The following is a 19,952-nucleotide window of genomic DNA, read 5'->3' on the forward strand; positions in this document are numbered from 1 at the left end:
ACTATCCCCTATGGGTCAAATCTGGCCTGCCACCCATTTTTGCCTGGCCTTGAGCTAAGAAAGTTTGCTATATTTTTAAATGGTTGAAAAACAGAAGAATAGTAGTATGTGGCAACACATGAAACTTACATAAAATTCAAACCTAAGAGACTATAGTGTTACTAGAATATAGTGATACTTACTCCTCTATGGCTGCTTTTGTGCACAACAGCAGAGTAGAGTAGTTGCAACAGAAACCTAATGGCCACATGACTAAAAGATTTACTATTGCTAACCCCTCCTGTGGCTAGATAATGGTATTGTTCTCCAGAGAGGGTTTATTAAATACTTCTGGTTGACCCTTAGGCATCAGGAAGATCACCTTAATTCTTTCAAGGATTTTAGTTGATTCAAAGCTTAAGTGTGTGCATGTGGTTGATCAATTTCCAGTTCATTTCTACTCCTAGCCTTTCAGGGCTTCCAACTAAAAGCCTGATGTATTTACCCAGGCTCCTATTCCTGAATGGGCTCAGTACTTCAATATTGGTTCATGCTCTATAACTTTTCCTTCTCCCTGAAATTATGGCTCTTCGAATCCTTGCTGCCTTGGGAATTAATGCCTTTAAACATTATATATATTCCTCCCTGTCAGAAATAGAAGTTCAAGGTAATCATATCATATCCCTACCCCAGATTCTCTAGTGGCTTTCTATCTCATTTAGGAAAAAACAAGTCTTTGTAGGTACTGCAAGAATGATTTACGTGCATGAGGCTAAAAACAAATGGGTCTGAAGAGGCACAGACAAGAAAACGCAGGTTTATTTGGCCATCATTGCACTTGCACACTAACACATGTAGGACTTAACATTCCAAAGGAATATACTTACATTTAGACTTTTTTTTTCTATTTTCATTATTTTTTAATTGAAGTATAATTACTTATAAAAATATATATATTTTTACTCTAGCCCAGGCAAAAAAGCGAGACTGTCTCAAAAAAAAAACACATATATTTTTAAGTGTTCACTTTAATGAATTTTGACAAATATATATACCTATGTACCAATACTTCAGTCAAGATATAGAACATTTCCACTACCCTAGAAAGTTCCCTCCTTGCCTTTTCTAGTTATTCTTCTTCCCTCTAGAACAGCAACCACTGTTCCGATTTATATCCCACATTAATAATATTAACTTTCATTTTTAAATTGCAAATTACATCACTACTGTGCTGGTTGTAACACTCCTATAAGTCTTTGGATGCTGTTAATGTATTTTCACTGTTCAGATTTCCCTGATTTCTCTAGATCATACAATCTTGATTTTTTTAAAGGTCAGGTCTGCTTATGAAGCTACTGGTCTAGCTCATAGCCTCTTTGATGAATAGAAGCTGTACTAACACATACAGTCACACATGATTAGGTAATACAAGTAACCTAGTCTTTTAGAATACTATTGAACTATACTAAACTACTCAAAAAATTAACTCCTAGAATCTCAGCCCTTATATTTCCATGGCAAGTTACATACATTATTTTCAATCCTCAATAGCCTTTGAAAGTAGGCAGGGGAGAGTGGTATTCTCAATTTACAAATGAGAAAAAGATTCAATAAGTAATTGGTTTACACAAAATCACCTTGCCATAATCAGTGGTAACAGGACTAGATTTTTATTCTTTTGCTCATTCCACTATCTTAGGCTGCACGTACACAAGGGAAGATCCAACTTGTATTCCAAATTTCAATTTCCTTATTTCTTTTCTAAAACTTCATAGGTTACCCATTCCTTCCATCCTCCAGCATAGTGTTGAGATCTGAAAATATACGTAAAATAGTTAGTGCTGTAAACATTTTCTACTGCTTTATAAAAGAAGGTTGATGAGAACTTTAGAGATAAATAATGCCATGGCTACTCACCATACTATTTAGACTCTAAACCTATTTAGGCCAGGCATGGTGGCTCACGCCTGTAATCCTAGCACTCTGGGAGGCCGAGGCAGCCTGAGCAAGAGCGAGACCCCGTCTCTACTATAAATAGAAGGAAATTATTGGCCAACTAATATATATATATAGAAAAAATTAGCCAGGCATGGTGGTGCATGCCTGTAGTCCCGGCTACTCGGAAGGCTGAGGCAGAAGGATCCTTTGAGCCCAGGAGTTTGAGGTTGCCGTGAGCTAGGCTGACGCCATGGCACTCACTCTAGCCTGGGCAACAAAGTGAGACTCTGTCTCAAAAAAAAAAAAGAATTTCTTATAATTACTGTCAGTAAAAGCAGGATAGTGAGACTAAAAGCCTCTATCTTTTCATCTTACTTGAATCTTTTAAATAGGTTTTTAGGCTGCCGTGGTGGTGTCAGCCTAGCTCACAGCAACCTCAAACTCCTGGGCTCAAGCAATCCTACTGCCTCAGCCTCCCGAGTGGCTGGGACTACAGGCATGCGCCACCATGCCCGGCTAATTGTTTTTCTATATATATATTAGTTGGCTAATTAATTTCTTTCTATTTTTAGTAGAGACAGGGTCTCGCTCTTGCTCAGGCTGGTTTCGAACTCCTGACCTCCAGCAATCCACCCATCTCGGCCTCCCAGAGTGCTAGGATTACAGGCGTGAGCCACCGCGCCAGGCCTAGAAGTTCTTAAATAGACCAATAAAAACGTAATATATATGAAACATTGCAATATACATTCATGAATCTACTTCCTTCATCTACATACCTATTAAAGCCCAGAGATATTGCTGTGTCCAGAGCCACCTTGCTTCTCACCCCAGCTAAACAAGAAAACACCAGACTGTCAGATTTGGATGGCTTTACTTCATCATACTTCTCTTTGAAGTCTCTTGGGTTCATCTGTAGAGCTTCACCTATCTCATCCACTGAAAGAAAATGTTAAGAATTTCAATTAGATTCTAGAAAATCGTAAATCATATATATAAGTTTATATATAGATTTTAGATAATAGTAAATTTTACATGTACATAAGATATATATATCTCTTAATCAGTTTAAGACACATGGCACTTACATGGTATATTGACAGACCCAGGGATTTTTCCATGCTCAAGAATTTCCCATGTCTCTCTAACATCAATTAACATAATGCTTTTTGAATTCAACAGGTTTTTAAGTTCCTTATAAGTGACATCTTTCAAAACAGCAATACAAAATTTGTGACAGCTTCCCTTTATTGACTTTAAGCCTGGAAAAAATAAAACAATTTAGTCAACTTCAAAGTGACATTGGTAGTAATAGCTAGAAAAAGTAGGTTAAAAGATCCACGCCCCCATTCCAGTCAGTTAACTATAGTTAGTCTTTTTACTTTACTAAACTATGTATTCTATGTATGTATTTAGTTCTGTGACCTAATAAATATTAATTTGGTCTCTGCCTCTGTTTCCTGACAGAGCTCCCAAATCCCTTGGAATTTCCCAGGTAATAGGAGATTCGTTTGTTCTAATGTGGTGACTCTTGGTGGGCTCCTGGATAGCTTCGGGGTGAGTGCTGGTCAACAGAAAGACCCAACCATGACTAAAGCTTAGAACTCTCAGCCCCATCCTCCAATCTCCAGAGGAGAGGCTGGAGATTGAATTAATAATCCATCATGCCCACATGCTGAGGTCTCCATAAAAATCCCCAAACTATGGGATTCAGAGGGTTTCTGGGTTGATGAACACATCCATGTACTGCACAAATAGCCCAGTTCCACAGGGAGAGAAGTGTGCTTGGGACCCTTCCAGACCCCCTTCTATGTACCTCTTGATCTCGCTGTTTATCTGTACCTTTATTATATCCTTTAAAATAAATCAATAAATGTGTTTTTCTGAGTCCTGTGAGCCATTCCAACCCAAGAAGGGGGTCATGGGAACCAACTTACAGGCAGTCCGTCAGAAGTATGGGGAGGCCTGGACTTGCTACTGGTGTCTGAAGAGGAGGCAGTCTTACGGGACTGGGCCTTCAGCATGGGGAGTCTGTGCTAATTCTAGGTAGGTAGTTCAGAATTAAATTGTAGGACCCTCAGTTGGTGTCCACAGGGTATTAGAGAATTGCTTGGTGTGGAAAACCCACACATTTAGTGTCAAAAGTGTTATGAGTAGAAAACAGAAGAGTTTTTCCATTTACACATACATCCTGACTCTGAGCATCAGGATGCAGCCTGTCCTGCCCTGAATGCTTGATGGCTGGCCTTGTGCCAACTCCATATTCTACCTTCTCCAATCCCCTTAACTGGTGGGAGCTTTTAAATGTACATTCAGCATTTGGTAACTGAATTATGGAAATAATTTGTAAACCTTACCCTAATTCAAATAACAATATTAAAAAAACTGTAGGCCAGCATTCACGCCTATAATCCCAGCACTTTGGAAGGCCAAAGCAGGAAGATCAAACGAAGCTAGGAGTTCAAGACCAGCCTGGGCAACATTGCAAGACCCTTTCTATACAAAAAATTTTTTTTTAAAAATTAGCTGGGTGTGGTGGCATGTGCCTGTAGTCCTAGCCAGTAGCTGAGGATTACTTGAGACCACTCATTTGAAGCTACAGTGAGCTATGATCACACCACTGCACTTGAGACCCTGTCTCAAAAAAAAAGAAAGAAAGAAAATTATAATTCCATTTTCCCTTGCAAGTGAGGATATTAAGCTGTATGTTAGATGTGGGGACCTTACATTTTAAAGTATGCTTGTAAGTACTTAATGTAATGGATAATGGCACTGTTTCTATTTCTTTTGAATATAGCCATCCCTTAGTTCCTGAGGGGGACTGGTTCCAGGACCCCCTAGGATATCAAAATCTGTGGATGCTCAAGTCCCTTATATAAAATGGTGCAGTATTTGCATAGAACTTTAAATTCTATATACTTTAAATCATCTCTAAATTGCTTATAATACCTAATACAATATAAATGCTATGTAAATAGTTGTTATACTGTATTGTTTTTTAATTTGTATTATTTTTTATTGTTGTGTTGTTAATTTTGGGTTTTTTCCCCCCAAATATTTTCAGTGCACAGCTAGTTGAATCTGCAGTTGTGGAACCCAAGGATCCAGAGGGCCAACTGTAATTGGTAATAATATGGTATTTGACAATAGCCCATAAAATAAACCTGCAGGTCCATATTTATATAAATATATAATTGAATAAATAAATAAATGGGAGAAGGGATTATTTTCCTTAATTTGGAATTCCAGGAGATAAATGTAGAAGGAATGATGGAAATATAATCATCAGGCAAATACCCCGTAATAATTGTTGCAGGCAGGAACCACTGATAGATGGGAGAAACCTGAAAGATAACCACATTAACCAGTCATTCAAAGATGACTTTAGTAGTAGTAAGATATGTTGGTAACAGGTACCTCCTGACATGAGGCACTGAGAAGAGCACAACATCACTCCTTTAGTATTCTTGCAAAAAGAATACATGTCTTGAATCTAATCAGAAGACTTCAATTTAAAAAATAACATACACTCTTAAAAAGTGTCAATATCAAGAAAGACAAACACCATGGAACTGTGCCAGACTGAAGGAGACCTAGGAGACATGACAACTTAATGCAATGTAGGATTGGATCTGGGATTATAAAAAATGACCATTAGTGGGAAAACTGGTGACATATAAATGAAGTCTGTGGATTAGTTAATAGTATATCAATATTAATTTCCTGATTTCAGCTGCATGATGAAAATATTTATATTAGGGGAAGTTGAGTAAGGATAAAGGGAACTATTTTACTTTTGTAACTTTTCTATAGGTCTAAAATTATTTTTTAAAAGTATCTAAAAATTCCAAAATAAAATAGCAAAAATATTAATAATTTTCATATTTTACAACAAAATGACTTTGATACAAAAGGTAAATAATATGGTTATGCTTCAATTTTTATTTAATGTATTAAATATATTATAAACTTAAATTGACTTAAGTAGTGAACTGGCATAGAAAAAGGTTTAAAGGTCTAAGTCCAGAAAGAGACTCAGAATATTTATATGAGAATCCAGTATTGGCTAACAGTGACATTTCAAATTAATGGGGAAAGATTTTATTCAATAGTATGTAGGGCAACTAGCTAGGAGAAAACTTTAAAGAGGCTGTTGCCTCATTCCTCATGTTTAAATGAATTCCAAATTTAAATCTAAAAGTTAATGTCTTAGAAAACATAAATGAATAATTTAAATCTTGGGACAGGAAGCCCATTCTAAACATGACCAAAGTCAGAAAGGAAAGGTTTGACCTCATAAAAATGTTAAGTTTATATATGGAAAATGAACAATTAACAATTAAAACACAAGTAGAAGGCAGGAAGAAAATAGAAGAGACAAAAGATAAGTATTAATAAAATAGAGCTCATATAAAAAACTAGGAAAAGGAAAAAAATCCCCATGGAAAAGTGGTCAAAATATATGAACGGGGAATTGACATGAGAAATACAGATGGCCAATACAATGTGAAAAGCGGGACAGGGCATGGTGGCTCATGCCTATAATCCTAGCACTTCGGTAGGCCAAGGTAGGAAGATTGCTTGAGGCGAGGAGTTTGACACCAGCCTGAGGAAGAGTGAGACCCCCATCTCTACAAAAAATAGAAAAATTAGCTGTTGCTGGTGCTGCCAGCTACTTGGGAGGCTGAAAGAGGAGGATCCCTGGAGCCCAGAAGTTTGAGGCTGCAGTGAGCTAATGACACCACTGCACTCTATCCCCAATGATCGGGCAAGACCCTGTCTGAAAAAAAGAGAAACACACACACACACACACACACAAAAAGAAAACAGTAAAAAGGTGCCCAATCTCACTATTAAGGAAATACAAGATATAAAATTTGTAATTTTGCCAGGTTTGTAAAAATTAAAACAATTGATAATATCAAATAGTGGTGAGAGAATGAGGAAATGCGTAACTCTCATACATTGTTTGTTGTGTATAATGTTATAAACTTTTGAAGGAAAATTTAGCCATGATGTTTGAAGTATGCATATCCTTTTTACCTCACGATTTTACTTTTAGGAGTCTATCATACAGAAATATTGGTATGAGTTAATACAGATGTATATATGTATACTTATGTTCATGGGCAACTCTCTTTGTAGTACTGAAAAATAAAATAAGCTAAAAGTCCATCAATAAGGGAATGGTTATAGTACAAGTGGTACATTTATATAATGGAATATGTATTACTTAATGTTAGTTGTCCAAAATATAGTATTAAGTGAAAAAAAAGAAAACCTAGTTAGAGAACATTGTATGTAAACCTAAGGTTCCCAGACTTTCTGGGTTCACAATATTCTTGATGTCTTGGTAATTTTTTTGCAGTACCCACAGTCCAAAAGAAATGCCTAGCTGTTCCATTTATTAAGTAAAGAAAGCCAAAAAGTTACAAAAAAGCATATCTTCTTATAAAAAAAAAAAGACACTTTTCTATATTCATTTGTCTTTCTCACTGATAGCAAAATATGGAAAAATGGACAAATACCTATAATAGTTTAAAATACAGGTTTCCAGGCAATTCCACTCCTAGGTATATAATCAAAAGAACTGAAAAACAGGACTCAAATAAATACTCGTACATCACTGCTCATAGCAGCAAGTATTCACAATAGCCAAAAGGTGGAAACAACCCAAGTGTTCAACAGATGAATGAATTAACAAAATATGGTGTATATTTACAATGGAATGTTAGCCATAAAAAGAAATGAAATTCTGACACATGCTACAACATAGATGTACCTTGAAAATATTATGCTGAGCGAAATAAGCCATATACAAAGACAAATATTATATGATTCCATTTATATGAACTATCCTGAATAGGCAAATTCATAGAGTCAGAAAGCAGGTTAGAGGTTGCCAGAAATTGGAAGGAGTGTTTGGCCTTAGTTTCTTATTTGTAAAATAGGAATAGTATCATTTAACTCAGAGTTGCTGTGATGTTTAAATAAAGTAATGTATATACAGTACAATCAATAAATACCTATTTCTGCCTTTCCTTCATGATTTATACACACTGTTGCTTCTGAAGAGAATATCTTTCTCCCTCATCTCTGCATGGAATACTCTTACTCTCCTTTAAGACCCAGTTATTAATAAATGTCACTTGTCAGCTCTGCTTTAACAATTTCACTTCTGGGCATCTATTCTACTAATAGGAAAATATTTGTACAAATACACAAAAGTGGCATGTACAATGATAATTATTAAACTGTTTATAATAAAAGATTAGAAACCAAAATGTTCATCAATAGAGGACTAGTTAAAAGAGTTATATGTGCTGCCATGGAAAGCTTGTGAATACCTAAGTGGGGAAAAAATTACAGAAAAGTATGCATAGATCACATTTTTATATATAGTATTTTTTACGTACTTTTACTTCTGTATACGCATAGAAAAGTGTTAAGAAGGGTATGTATCAAACCATATCTGGGAGAATAGGAGAGGGAGGATGTATAAAGGAGACTAATGCAGTTCTTTATTGTTTAATATAACAAGAATATAATTAAGCAATATTAGCATAATTTTTAAAGTGGAAAAGACACCTTTCTCTAATATTTTCTCCAAGTCAACCAGAGTCAATTGTTCTGCCCATTGCAGTGTCACTCGACTGGGCTGCATGTGGTGATTTCTGACTTGGGTCTGTCTCCCCCAGAAATGGTAAACTCCTGAGCTGCAAAGGCTGTACAGGAGGCCTGGCAGAGTGGTTGCTCAACAAATGACTGTTGATTAAAGGTAAAACGAAAGAAATTTGTATAGAAAAGCACATCTTAAACTACAGAGGATGCACCAACAGTTTAGATAAAGAGTGAGGGAGGGGGAAGGTAGCGCTGTGCTGTTATGCTGGGCTCCTGTACCTGCATCCGCAGAGAAAATCTGACGCTGAAGGAGAGGAAGCACGTAAAGCGAAAAAGAAGGGCCTGGGGGGGCTTGCGCTGAGTTCTAGACCCAATGCCTCCACTAACCACCCTCACTTCTCTGCCTTCTGAGTCTTCATCTGTAAACTCAGGCGTGGTGCTTTCACAGCTCTAACACGTTATAATTCCGGGCGGCTGTCGCTTCCGGCGACGAGCGCGGCTCTCCAGTGGGCGGGTCGCTGGCGCCGCGCGCAAGGCGGGGCTCGCACTCGTCCCTCCCCCGCAGGCCCGCGCCGTCCCGCTCGCTCCTCAGTTGCGATTTGACCTTCACGGCTCAATCAAGCACCACCGCCAATAGCAAAGCCCTCCCCCACACGAGGTCCCCGGAGCATGTTTACCTCTCTCCGTGCGTCCCCCAGAGCAAGCCCAGGTCCGGGTAGCCGGAAGTCTGAACTAACAGGAACTGCAGGTGGATGCTACCTCCCCAGGTAACAAGAGTAAGCAAAGGGGCTGACTTTTAACTGAAGGCTAAAGAAACGAGCACCTGCGCCAATGCCATCCCTTCCCTGGCGTCCAAGGTTAGGCGCTCTCCCTTTCCCCAAGGACTACCACAGCTCACCGCAGGGTGCAGCCTCCACCGACCCGACGACCGCCCTGAGCCGGGCCCCGAGCAGCAGCCGGGGCAGCACCATCGCCCGCTCGCCCTCGCGGCGCCCGCGCGGCCGGCCGCTTCCTGCTGCTCTCGCCCGCGGGCGCGCGGCGCGGGCTCTCCAGCGCCCTCCGGCCACGCGCCGGCCGACGCGGGTAGTGCTGCAAGGCACAGTCGCGGACAGGCTGCCCTGCTTTAAAATTTAAAAATCGTTTGGAAAAAAACTAAGGGTTTTGCTCGCTTTTTTGTTTTTGAGATGTTATTTTCTTTAGGAGAGACAAAGTTTAAAAATGGAAGGCAAAATATATGATCCAGCTAATATTGAAAGATTTAAAGTAGATAAACTTCTCCGATTTACTTTATAACACGATTTTCACGCATTGGATTAGTTTAAAGCAAACTACGTAGATGCTTTTGTAAGAATTGTTCTTAACTCCGGTAGCTGGTTCAACTGATGTCGGTATTAAAATAATCTCATACCGTCATCTTTTTCTCCACGAATTGATGATATTTGGCTATATTTGACTATAGCTTTGTCAGGATTAAATCCAACTATTTATAACGTGGGTTAGTTTCTTATTGCTACTGGAACAAATTACCATACTGGCTTAAAACAACAAATTTATTATCCAAGAGTACGTAAGTGAGAAGTCTCACTTGGCTAAAATCAAGATGTCAGTAAGCCTGTGTTCCTTGGGAAGAATTTCTGTACTTGTCTTTTCCATCTTGCAGTGGCTACCTGTATTCCTTCACTTGTTATCTTCTCCATCTTCAAAGCCAGCAGTTTAGCTTCCTCAAATTCCTCTCTGACTCTGCCTCCTACTGTTGTCACATCTCTTCTTCCTCTGACTCTTCTGCTCCTCTTTTTAAAGACCTCTATATTCAGACCACTGAGATAATCCCAAAAAACTCCGTATTTCAAGACACTTAATGTAATCACATATGCAAAGTCCCTTTTTGCTAGGTAAGGTAACACATTCATAGGTTTCAGGGATTAGAACACAAACATCTTTAGGGTGGGGTGGGGCATTATGAAGCCTACCACATAAAAGTTTCTCATTACCTTATTTTTAATTTATTCTCAACTTGGTTCTCAAGCATCATGAAAACTATACTTAACTGCAAACAGTTTAAAATTAAATATTAATTTTGATGGCATGATTAAAAGATATACAAGTAATAATTTCATTAAGCATTTACTTTTAAATAATTCCATCTTCAATAATTTTATAATTAATAAACCACTTCAGATTTCTGTACCAATGACATTATCTATAATTATGTTTTCCCAAATCATTTGGAGCTTAGTCTCTGTGTAATTCATTTTGGGGAATAACTTTGAACTAAGATGTCATCATATAGTATAGATTTATGTATTCTTTGTGGCAACTCCAATCTGAATATGCATCATAAACCACTGGTTGTAGAACACAATATGTGGAAACATGTACTTGGCATAAGTGAATCATATTTAATCTGATTTGTGCTTTTGTAAAAGAAATACTACTAAATAATTGTTTTTCTAGGGTTCATGACTATTATTTAAGAAATATTTTTCTATAGGATTTTTTTTTTTCTGAAAAGATATGTCCTCCCATATATAGCACAGTGCCAAACTTTGTTTATTTAAGAGTCCTTAGAGCAAAAAGATCTTGTCAAAAAGAGATTCTTGATCATTGCTGTTAGGGTACAAGTGTCTAAGTTATTCCTTCAGGGGAGAGCTAGTAAGACTTAAAGTGGGATGAAAGGGAGAGAAATAATTTAACTCTTCTGAGAAAGATCTACTAGTGCAGAGTTGATATGAATTATAATTCTCAAATCACTTTAGTTTTTGTTATAACTCATGTTCAAGTGAAAAGCTATTGGAAAGGATGGGGATTTTTAAGAGACTTGGGATTTTTCCTATTTCTTTTAAAACCCACTTTAAGGCCTCATATGATAGACAAATAAAATGAAGAATTAAGAAACATGTGGCCTTTCGTGTAATTTTTTTGTCAAAAGAATTTCTATCAAAACTTTAAATGAAGATCTGTTGACATAGCATTTCCACTGCTAATTGTTTATTTACTGAAAATACTTGCACAGGTAGGCAAAGGTAAATGTACACTAGCAAGAGACTAATTTTTATCAAAGATACATTCATTCACTAGAGTCCTAAGCAGCCAGTCAAAAGAATAAGGCTAATGTGAAATATATCTGACATATACTGTTAAGTGAAAACATCAAGTCATCGAACAGAATGTAATCTAGTATATTTACTGCCACACTAGAAAAATAATTTTTTTCCTTGGGGCCACGATGTTTTATTAGGAAAATAGAATAAAAACTTCAAAAACAAAATGATCCTTTCTAATTTAATGAAAAAAAAAAATTCAGTTCTCTGTGTGTGTTGTATGCAACTTGAAAAATAGTTCTCTTAGCTCCCAAGATGAAGAGACGTGAGATGGTACAAATGCATATTGCATGTGCAAAGACAACTCCTAAGACTATACATAAGAAACAGTAAACAGAGGAGAGAAAATGTTACCTCTGAGGAAAGGAAACAGGAGTGTGAAAAGGAGGAGAATATGAGGAACTTTATATTCAAACTAGCATGTGTTAAATTTATAATAAGTATATCTTTAAAAAACACACTTGATAGAAATTGAAGAGGTGTATATTTGTAGAGCCTACAGTTTAGCAAAGTATTCCACACATTGCTAGGCAGAACAATGATGGTGAAAGTAATAAGATGTTTAGCATATTTGAAAAATAGCTGATCTTAATTGAATCTATATTTTTATTTGACATTTTGTCATAGTGTCATTGTAATAGCACTTAAAAGATACAGGGTAACATTTAAAAATGAGTTCCTGCTTTTGAAGAATCCATCAAATAAATAAATTTTACTTTTGATTAAATGAAAAGATAATTTGAAGAAGATCAGAAATAAAAACTTAATGTTAGGCCAGGCCTAGTGGCTCATGCCTGTAATCCTAGTACTGTGGGAGGCCAAGGCAGGAGGATTGCTTTAGGTCAAGAGTTTGAGACCAGCCAAACAAAACAGAAACAAAAAAATTAGCCTGGTGTAGTGGCCTGCTTCTGTAGGCCCAGCTACTCAGGAAGCTGAGGCAAGAGGATTGTTTGAGCCTAGGAGTTTGAGGTTGTAGTGAGCTACGATCATTTCATCGCACTCTATCTGGGGCGACATAGCAAGACTCTGTCTCTAAAAAAAAACAAAAAAACAAAACCCAACAACTTAGTTTTAGATAATTTTCCCTAACTCATGCTAAATTCCGAAATAGAGATTACAATCTCTGGAGATTTTCATCATGCTAAGGGTCCATCTGCTGAAAATTAAGATAGCTTTGAAATTTGTCTTTTCCAAGAAAAATGTAAGTATTGTATGGTGGTTTGCATAATTTCTAAATTTCTTTTTATGAGGAAAATAACCTCAATTTCCATATTCTAATTCAATCCGTTTTTTACTGCATACTGGGTTCCAATATATACATTTTTTTAAAGCTCTTTTATTATAACACAATTTAAGATACAAATTATTTAGATTTGCTTATTTGCTTTTTCCCCCTCCACATTCTATGTCAAATCCGAAGTTAAAATATATGAAAACTTTTGATTTATGAAGTAGGCTAGGTAACTTCGACTTCAAAATTACACAACACAACCTATACTTATTTGGGATATTTTCTTTTTCCCTAGGGAAAAAAATTCCCTTACCGCAAAAGATGATTATGTACGCCCATACCTCGTACAGTGACTGGCATATTTGCACACAATTGCATTTGCTAAATGAATATAGATACAATATAAACAATAGCAGCCTCCTTTGCCTAGTTCTCCACACAGAAATAATGTGAGAAAAGAATTAAGAGTTTTTAGGGTGAAATCAGATATCTTAAAATTTTAACTCTGGTATCTTTTGATTTCCAATCCAACGCTCTTATCCATAAGGCCACATTTGTCTCTTGGCTGAAGAGTTATGAAAGATTAGGACACTTTGGGAGCCTATCCATAATTAGGGTTGACGTTTGCAATATCTATGATTCAAACAAAATATTTTCAAGCCAACTACTTTTACTAAACTAAAGTAGACCACTTTAACAGATAATCGGGCTTCGAATAGGTATAGGTGGAGGCCAAGAAATGTACTGTCTAGTTAAGAAGTGAGAACGACAGGTAATAACAACAGCAAACCAAGATAACCTAGGATGTACGTCAGATGCGACTTTTGAATTCAGAGGAAGGTGGCGGGGCGGGGGGGGGGGGGGGGGGTCGGAAGCAGTCCCTGAAGGCGCCCGGCAACATGTGGCCCTGAAGCTGGACGCCAGGAAGACCGGCGCTGCGCACTGCGGACAGGCAAACTGAGAGCAGAAGGCTACTTACTACTCCCGGAACGCAGGCGCCCCGCCCTCCCCACCGCTCCGCGCGCCGCCCCGCCCTCCCCACCGCCCGCGCGGCGCCCTCCCGCGGGGCCTGGGGGCGGGCGCACGAGGCCCCGCCTCCGCCTGGTCGGGGGACGGCCGCGCAGGCGCAGTCTTTCCTGGTTGTAGACGCGGCTGCCGGGCCGGGCGGGGTGAGTTGGGGACGCCGAGTTGTGGTCGCTCCTGATTCTCGGTCTTCGCTTGGGCGACCCTGACCCCTTTGTGGGTGGGCAAGGCTGGGAGAAGGGGCCCCTGTTCCCCCTCGACTTCCCAATCCCTGGGGGCGCCAGGAGGTCACCGAGGGCCTGGTAAGCGCAGCCCTGCCGGCTCGGTGTCCCTGCGCCTCGGGAGGAGCCGCCGGGCAGGGTCCGAGTCCCCGCGTCACGGTGACCGAGGCGCGCGGCGTCCCGACACCCTCCCGTCCTCCCTGCTGCGCGCGCTCGTCACGGCGCATTTTCTCTTCACGTTCTGGGGGTGTCAGCGAGCGGAGGAAGTGTGTCTAACCACCGTTTTCTGGGAGCATCGTGTATTAGAAAGAAGCTCCGGAGTGGGACTGCCTGGGTCCACGTCCCCATCCACCACTTACTAGCTCAGGACCTGTACAAGTCTCTTAACCCCTGTGCCTCCGTTTCAGGTGCAAAAAAATGAGGAAAATAGTAGTAACCTATCTCCTAAAGTAGTTGTGAGAATTAAGTGGGTTAGTATCTGTGAGGTGCTTAGAACAGCGGGTGATATGCAGCAATGCTGTAAGTGCTTTTCATTTTTTTTAGCCTGGTTAATCTAAATAGAGATCGTCCCTTTCTTCGACCCCAATCCCGAAAATAACTGCCCAAAAGTAGAAAAACAAGATGATGATGATTTTGAAGAATACGGGCTTTTGTTTGCATAGCCCATTTAAAACCAAAGTTTTTAAGACAACTTAGTTGCACACCCTACATTGGAGAATACAGGTGTTACATGATAGTGAAGTTGAAAACTGTAAAGTTTGATGGTTGCAAAACCACATGAGAAAAATGGCCAGAACATAGTTGTGCTGAAAAAGTTAACATAGCAGGCCTAAGACTACCGTCCATAGAAAGGACTGCTTGCAAGGATGGCTCTTGTTTGCCATCTGGGAACTTGGATTGGGAGAGTTTGTGCTGAACAATGTATATTTTATGCCGAAATTATAGCTTCCATAAAAATTCTGGGCACCGAGTCTCTAACAGGCTTCCCCGAGCAGAGACATTCCATACATGTTGCTGCATTTTCCTTGTTGGGGGAAGAGTGTGTTCTCTGTGACTCTTCCTGGGAGACAGACAGGATAAGGAAGCTACATGTGATTTCTCCCGACTCAACCCATGTCTTTTTCCATTATTGTCAGACTGTACATCTGAATTACATTGCTGTAATAAATGTTAGCCATGAATACAACTATATGCTAAGTCCTGTGAATCCTATGGAATCTTCAAATGTGAAGGACGTCTTGGAATCCTCAGATACAATTTTGATGGTAGAAAGTATTTGAAACTCTAATAATTGGACTTTTTGTCTCTTTTTGCCTTAAATGAGGATTGGAAAATTGTACAGATAAATGATTGCTAAATTGTGCATTACTAAACCAAATGATTCTTTCTGTTTAGACATTTTACACATTAGAAAAATCATCTGAAATTCTCTCTATATTGCCAAGTTAGGTTTGAGTCAGTGTTTTTGAAAAAAGGCACAGGTTGTTTACAGATTATAGATCAAATGCCAGGTTTTGTTTACTATTTTGCTAGCATTATGTGTTAATGCTCATCTTTATTAAGGGTTTCCCTATACCACCTGGAGAAAAACATGACCAGTTTCTCATGGGCCATTTTTCCAGGATTCTATTAGCTATGCCTATCTCTTTTTAGGACATCAAATTAAAATCAATGGAGGTAGATTTGTAAATTTGGGGGTAGAAAGATAGGATTTGCTATCTGGTTATGTCTCTTTTCCCTCAATAAAGTAGACTACTAGAACAGTTTTTGATGAGTGGGGAGGTAGAGGTTTAAGGAAAGTAAAAAAAGTTGATATGGCTATGTAGGGAATAGGTAAGTTGATCAGAACCTTATACAAGTGTGGAACCTGCAGCCTCAAGGCCACATGTGGCCTTCTAGGTCCTTAAGTGTGGCCTTTTGACTGAATCCAAATTTTAAAGAACAAATCCTTTTATTAAAAGGGGTGCAGCAGAGAAAGATGAAGCTTTTCTTGCCTCCTTTGATGTTTACAAAAGAACAATATTGAAATCAGAAGGCTATAGGTTCCCACCCCTGCATGGAGTCTGCTTTCTTGTGAGACTTTCTCCAGACATGGAGAAAATGGCTAATTGGGTTCATCTAGGATTGGGTTCTGCCAGTAGGGTGATGTAGTCATTAAGCTGTGCACAGATATGCTGGTTCACCTCTTTCTGGGTACACAGTGAGGTTGCACTCTTTGTATGTTCCCTCATGTCCATGTAAAGTTAAATGTGCCATGTGACTTGCTTTGGTCAGTAAAATATGAGAAGATGTGGCATGTGCCACCTCCAGGTGAAGCTTTAAGAACCAGCTCTTTATTTGCTCCTAAATCTGGCCCTGCTGTGGGGATCATGGGAGCATTTGAGGTGCAGCCTCTTGTCAGCCCGGATGCCAAAGGAGAATTGGAATAGCCAGTCAGGCAAGCTGGAAGAACCGGGAGTTGTAATCAGAAAAGGGAATTCTTAAATTAGCGATTTTTTAAAGATGGGACTGTAGGAGTGAGTAGATGAGGAAGATTGGAGGGGAGAAGGTAGAGATGAAGTAGTTGGTTTCATTCCTTCAGATGAAACCTCTAAAGGAACTCAGAGGTTTTATATATCTCTGTAACTCTAAGCTCTTCATTTGTTTGCAACTCAGTTCAATAGCTATGACCCTTGGACTTAAAGAAATGGCTCATAAAATGATAAACTTGAAAGCTCCCTTATGTGCAATATGGAATGACTAAATTAAGATTCAGAATTTAGTATTGAATTGAGGAATTCATTATCTTGATTATTAGAAAGTAAAAACCATGAAAATTGCAATGTAGTGGAGCCACCAGGCAAGAGAGTAGTAGGTAGGATTTAGGATAAGCTGCTCTAATGAAGACTCCAAAATATAGTGGTTTAAAAAATGCTTAGCTTTTGTCTAAAGTCTTTAGAATTAACTGAGTTTTTCAGAAATGTAACGGGTAAAAGTAAATAACTCCATAAAGAAAGAGATAGATTCAATGTGGAACAAAATACAACTTTGCTATTAAAAGTATCTTTTGTGGATCTCCAGCAATGGCTCCAGTTAGGCAGAATCTCAGGTCCTGTGCCAGACTTGTTGAATCAGAATTCGCATGCTAAAGAGATCCCCAAGGTGACTCTCATACACTGGCCTGATCTCTTTAAAAATTCAGTGTCTTAGGTAAGTATAATAAAAAGTTAGAAGAGCTGTTCTAGATTAAAAGATACCAAAGAGACATAACCAATATAAAGTGCAAACACTGATTCTTATTTGGAAAACCAGCTATCAAAGATGCTTTGGAGTCAACTAAGGAAATTAGAATATGATGGGATATGTTAGAGAATTATTGTTAATTTTCTTAGATGTGATAATATTGTTGTATAATAATTACATAGGAGAATGTCCTTATTTTTAAAGGATACATGCTGAAGTATTTAGGAGTGAAGTGTCATGATCTCTACAACTTATTCAAATAGTTCAGCAGAAAAAGAAAAAAATATACACTTATGTATACACATTTGTCTCCGTATACACATATTGGTATTTAGATAAAACAAATATAGCAAAACATTAATAGATGTAGAATCTAGATAGTATATGGGTATTCATTTGTATGGTTCTTTTAACTTTTGTTGTTGTTTAAAATTTTCATAATACAAAGTTGGAGAAAAAAACAAAAAATGCTATAGCTTAAAGAGATAGAAATTTATTTTCTCTTAATAGTCCAGCACTAGGTAATACAGCACAAGTAGGATAGCTTTACTGTGTTTGGCTTCTGGCTTCCTTCCCTAGTCCAATGTGGCTCTTCTAGTTCCTCCTATTTCCTTGCTAGTGGAACGGAAGAAAGGGCAAAAGGAACACATTATCCAGAAGCAGCACTTCGTTGACCAAACTAGTTTTTTATTCACCTGAACATTATATATTTAGGGGGTATGTGGGTATGTCTTAGTTCAAGCCACTATAACAAATGATCATAGAGTGGGTGGCTTAAACAACAAACATTTATTTCTTACAGTACTGAAGGCTGGGAAGGCCAAGGTGCCAGCAGACCTGGTGTATCTTCATGTGGATACAAGGCTAGCTTTCTGGCTTCCTCTTGTAAGAGGCTAATCCCATTTGTAAGGGCTCCACCTTCATGACCTAATTACCTCCCAAAAGTTCCACCTCTCAACATACGAATTTTGGAGGGGGACACAAACAGTTAGTCTAAGACAGGGTGGTTGGTAAAAGTCAAATGGAAATCTACCATTTGTATATTGACTTAATAAAGATTTCTTTGATTTCAGCTGATATTCCCCTCCTCTTCCTCTGTTGATTTACCAGACCAATTAAAATTACAGCCATTTCAATTTTGGTATGCATTAAATATATACAATTTTAATTTTGAAGGTTGCGTATTCATTTTTTTTCCCCTTAACCTTTTCAGTAAATAACAGATGCGGGTAAAAGATCCAACCAAAGCTTTACCTGAGAAAGCCAAAAGAAGCAAACGGCCTACTATACTTCATTATGAAGACTCTTCAGATGACATTGCAGGTAAATTATAATATCTGGCATCCCAAATAGCGTTGAGGACAAGAAATAACAATGCACTTGACCCTTGAACAACATGGGTTTGAACTGCACAGGTCCACTTATACATGGATTTTTTTCAACCAATGGGGATGGAAAATACAGAATTTGAGAAAACCTACTGGGAAGACCATCTTTTCCTATAGGCAGGTTGCACAGGGCTGACTGTGAGACTTGAATATGTGCAAATTGAAAAAAATTAAAAAAAAATTTTAATAGATATAGATAGGAGGTACAAGTTGAATTCAGTTACATGTATATAATATATAATTGTGGAGTCTGGGCTTTTGGGGTACCTATCACCTGAATAGTGTAAATTGTACCCCAAAAGTAATTTTTCATCCATCATTCCCCTTCCTACCTCCCCCCTTTTGAGTCTCCAGTATGTCCATAGCGTACGTACATCTTTTGGTATATATTAGGTGGTCCTGGAACCAATCTCTGCATTTACCAATGTATGACTTTTATTTTTAATTAATAAATCCATTACTCTTTATTTTCACTGTTTCCTGCATAAGCTTTATTTATTTATTTTTTACAGGTAAAAAATAAATTTATTTGGGCTTATGAGGTTTTACAAAAGAATTCTATACTTAATATATTTAAAATAGCTTAATTATTGTCATTAATGTACAATAAAGATATACTAATATATTATTAATATAGTATTAAATGCACTATAAAGGGACACCTGTAGAAGGTGAAATCAAAATTGTGCTCAATATATGTGTTCTGATAGAAAAAACTTAGAACTATGGTTTCATATTTGAAATAATCTTTTGCTGTTGCTGTTAGTCAATATGTGTTATAATCAGAGGGTTCATGTTCCTATACATTAAAAAGGAATACAATGTATGTTAAATCACAAGCTAAAATAGAAGAAAAACATCAGTAGAATGAGCATCAGAAAATCTAAGAGCAGATGATGTTCTAAAGTCCAGAGAGAGCGAAAGAAATAATTGCCTGAAAAGAAAAATGCAAATAATAGTTTTGAAGAAATCAATGCTATATTTGTTATTTAAAAGCTAAATTTGAATTATTTATTAAAATTATTTGAAATAGCAGAACATGGATGAATTAAGAAGGTAATTATGACCTTTGTAGTTCATCTTTCTATCTGTTCATTCCCTCTTCCTCATTTATTTTATTTTATTTTATTTTTTTAATTTTTATTTATTTCAGCATATTATGGGGGTACAAATGTTAAGGTTACATATATTGCCCATGCCCCCCACCCCCTCAAGTCAGATTGCATAAGCT

General features: G+C 37.9%; 2 protein-coding genes across 3 annotated transcripts in view; one reads left to right on the forward strand and one right to left on the reverse strand.

Annotated features, from left to right (window-relative positions):
• Window positions 1-19,952, forward strand: part of USP45 (ubiquitin specific peptidase 45) — a 224,715-nt gene that overhangs the window by 123,800 nt on the left and 80,963 nt on the right. Inside the window, exons 2-3 of one of the 2 annotated variants that reach the window (XM_012738824.2) lie at window positions 13,996-14,036; window positions 18,547-18,656. In XM_012738824.2, the coding sequence (XP_012594278.2) occupies window positions 18,557-18,656 (100 nt within the window). In that variant the 5' untranslated portion in view covers window positions 13,996-14,036; window positions 18,547-18,556. Of the gene's footprint in view, window positions 1-9,207; window positions 9,303-13,995; window positions 14,037-18,546; window positions 18,657-19,952 lie in introns of those variants that run through there. The other variant, XM_076003101.1, reaches the window with a different exon arrangement.
• Window positions 990-9,658, reverse strand: LOC105856873 (thiosulfate sulfurtransferase like domain containing 3). The gene is made up of 4 exons (XM_012738828.3): window positions 9,434-9,658; window positions 3,003-3,176; window positions 2,694-2,853; window positions 990-1,793 (listed from the first exon to the last, which is right to left on the reverse strand). Exons 1-4 carry the CDS (start codon window positions 9,504-9,506, stop codon window positions 1,730-1,732), a joined length of 471 nt encoding a protein of 156 aa, XP_012594282.2. The 5' UTR covers window positions 9,507-9,658; the 3' UTR covers window positions 990-1,729.

This window comes from Microcebus murinus, chromosome 5 (genome assembly GCF_040939455.1).
Source record: "Microcebus murinus isolate Inina chromosome 5, M.murinus_Inina_mat1.0, whole genome shotgun sequence".
Lineage (NCBI taxonomy): Eukaryota > Metazoa > Chordata > Mammalia > Primates > Cheirogaleidae > Microcebus > Microcebus murinus.

Coding starts and splice junctions, on each gene's coding strand:
- LOC105856873 (XM_012738828.3), bottom strand. CDS start 9,506: ATGGTGCTGCCCCGGCTGCTGCTCGGGGCCCGGCTCAGGGCGGTCGTC. Junction 2,854..3,002: donor TGGGTCTGTCAATATACCAT/GTAAGTGCCATG, acceptor ATTTTCTTTCAG/TGGATGAGATAGGTGAAGCT. Junction 1,794..2,693: donor ATATCTCTGGGCTTTAATAG/GTATGTAGATGA, acceptor GTATATTTTCAG/ATCTCAACACTATGCTGGAG.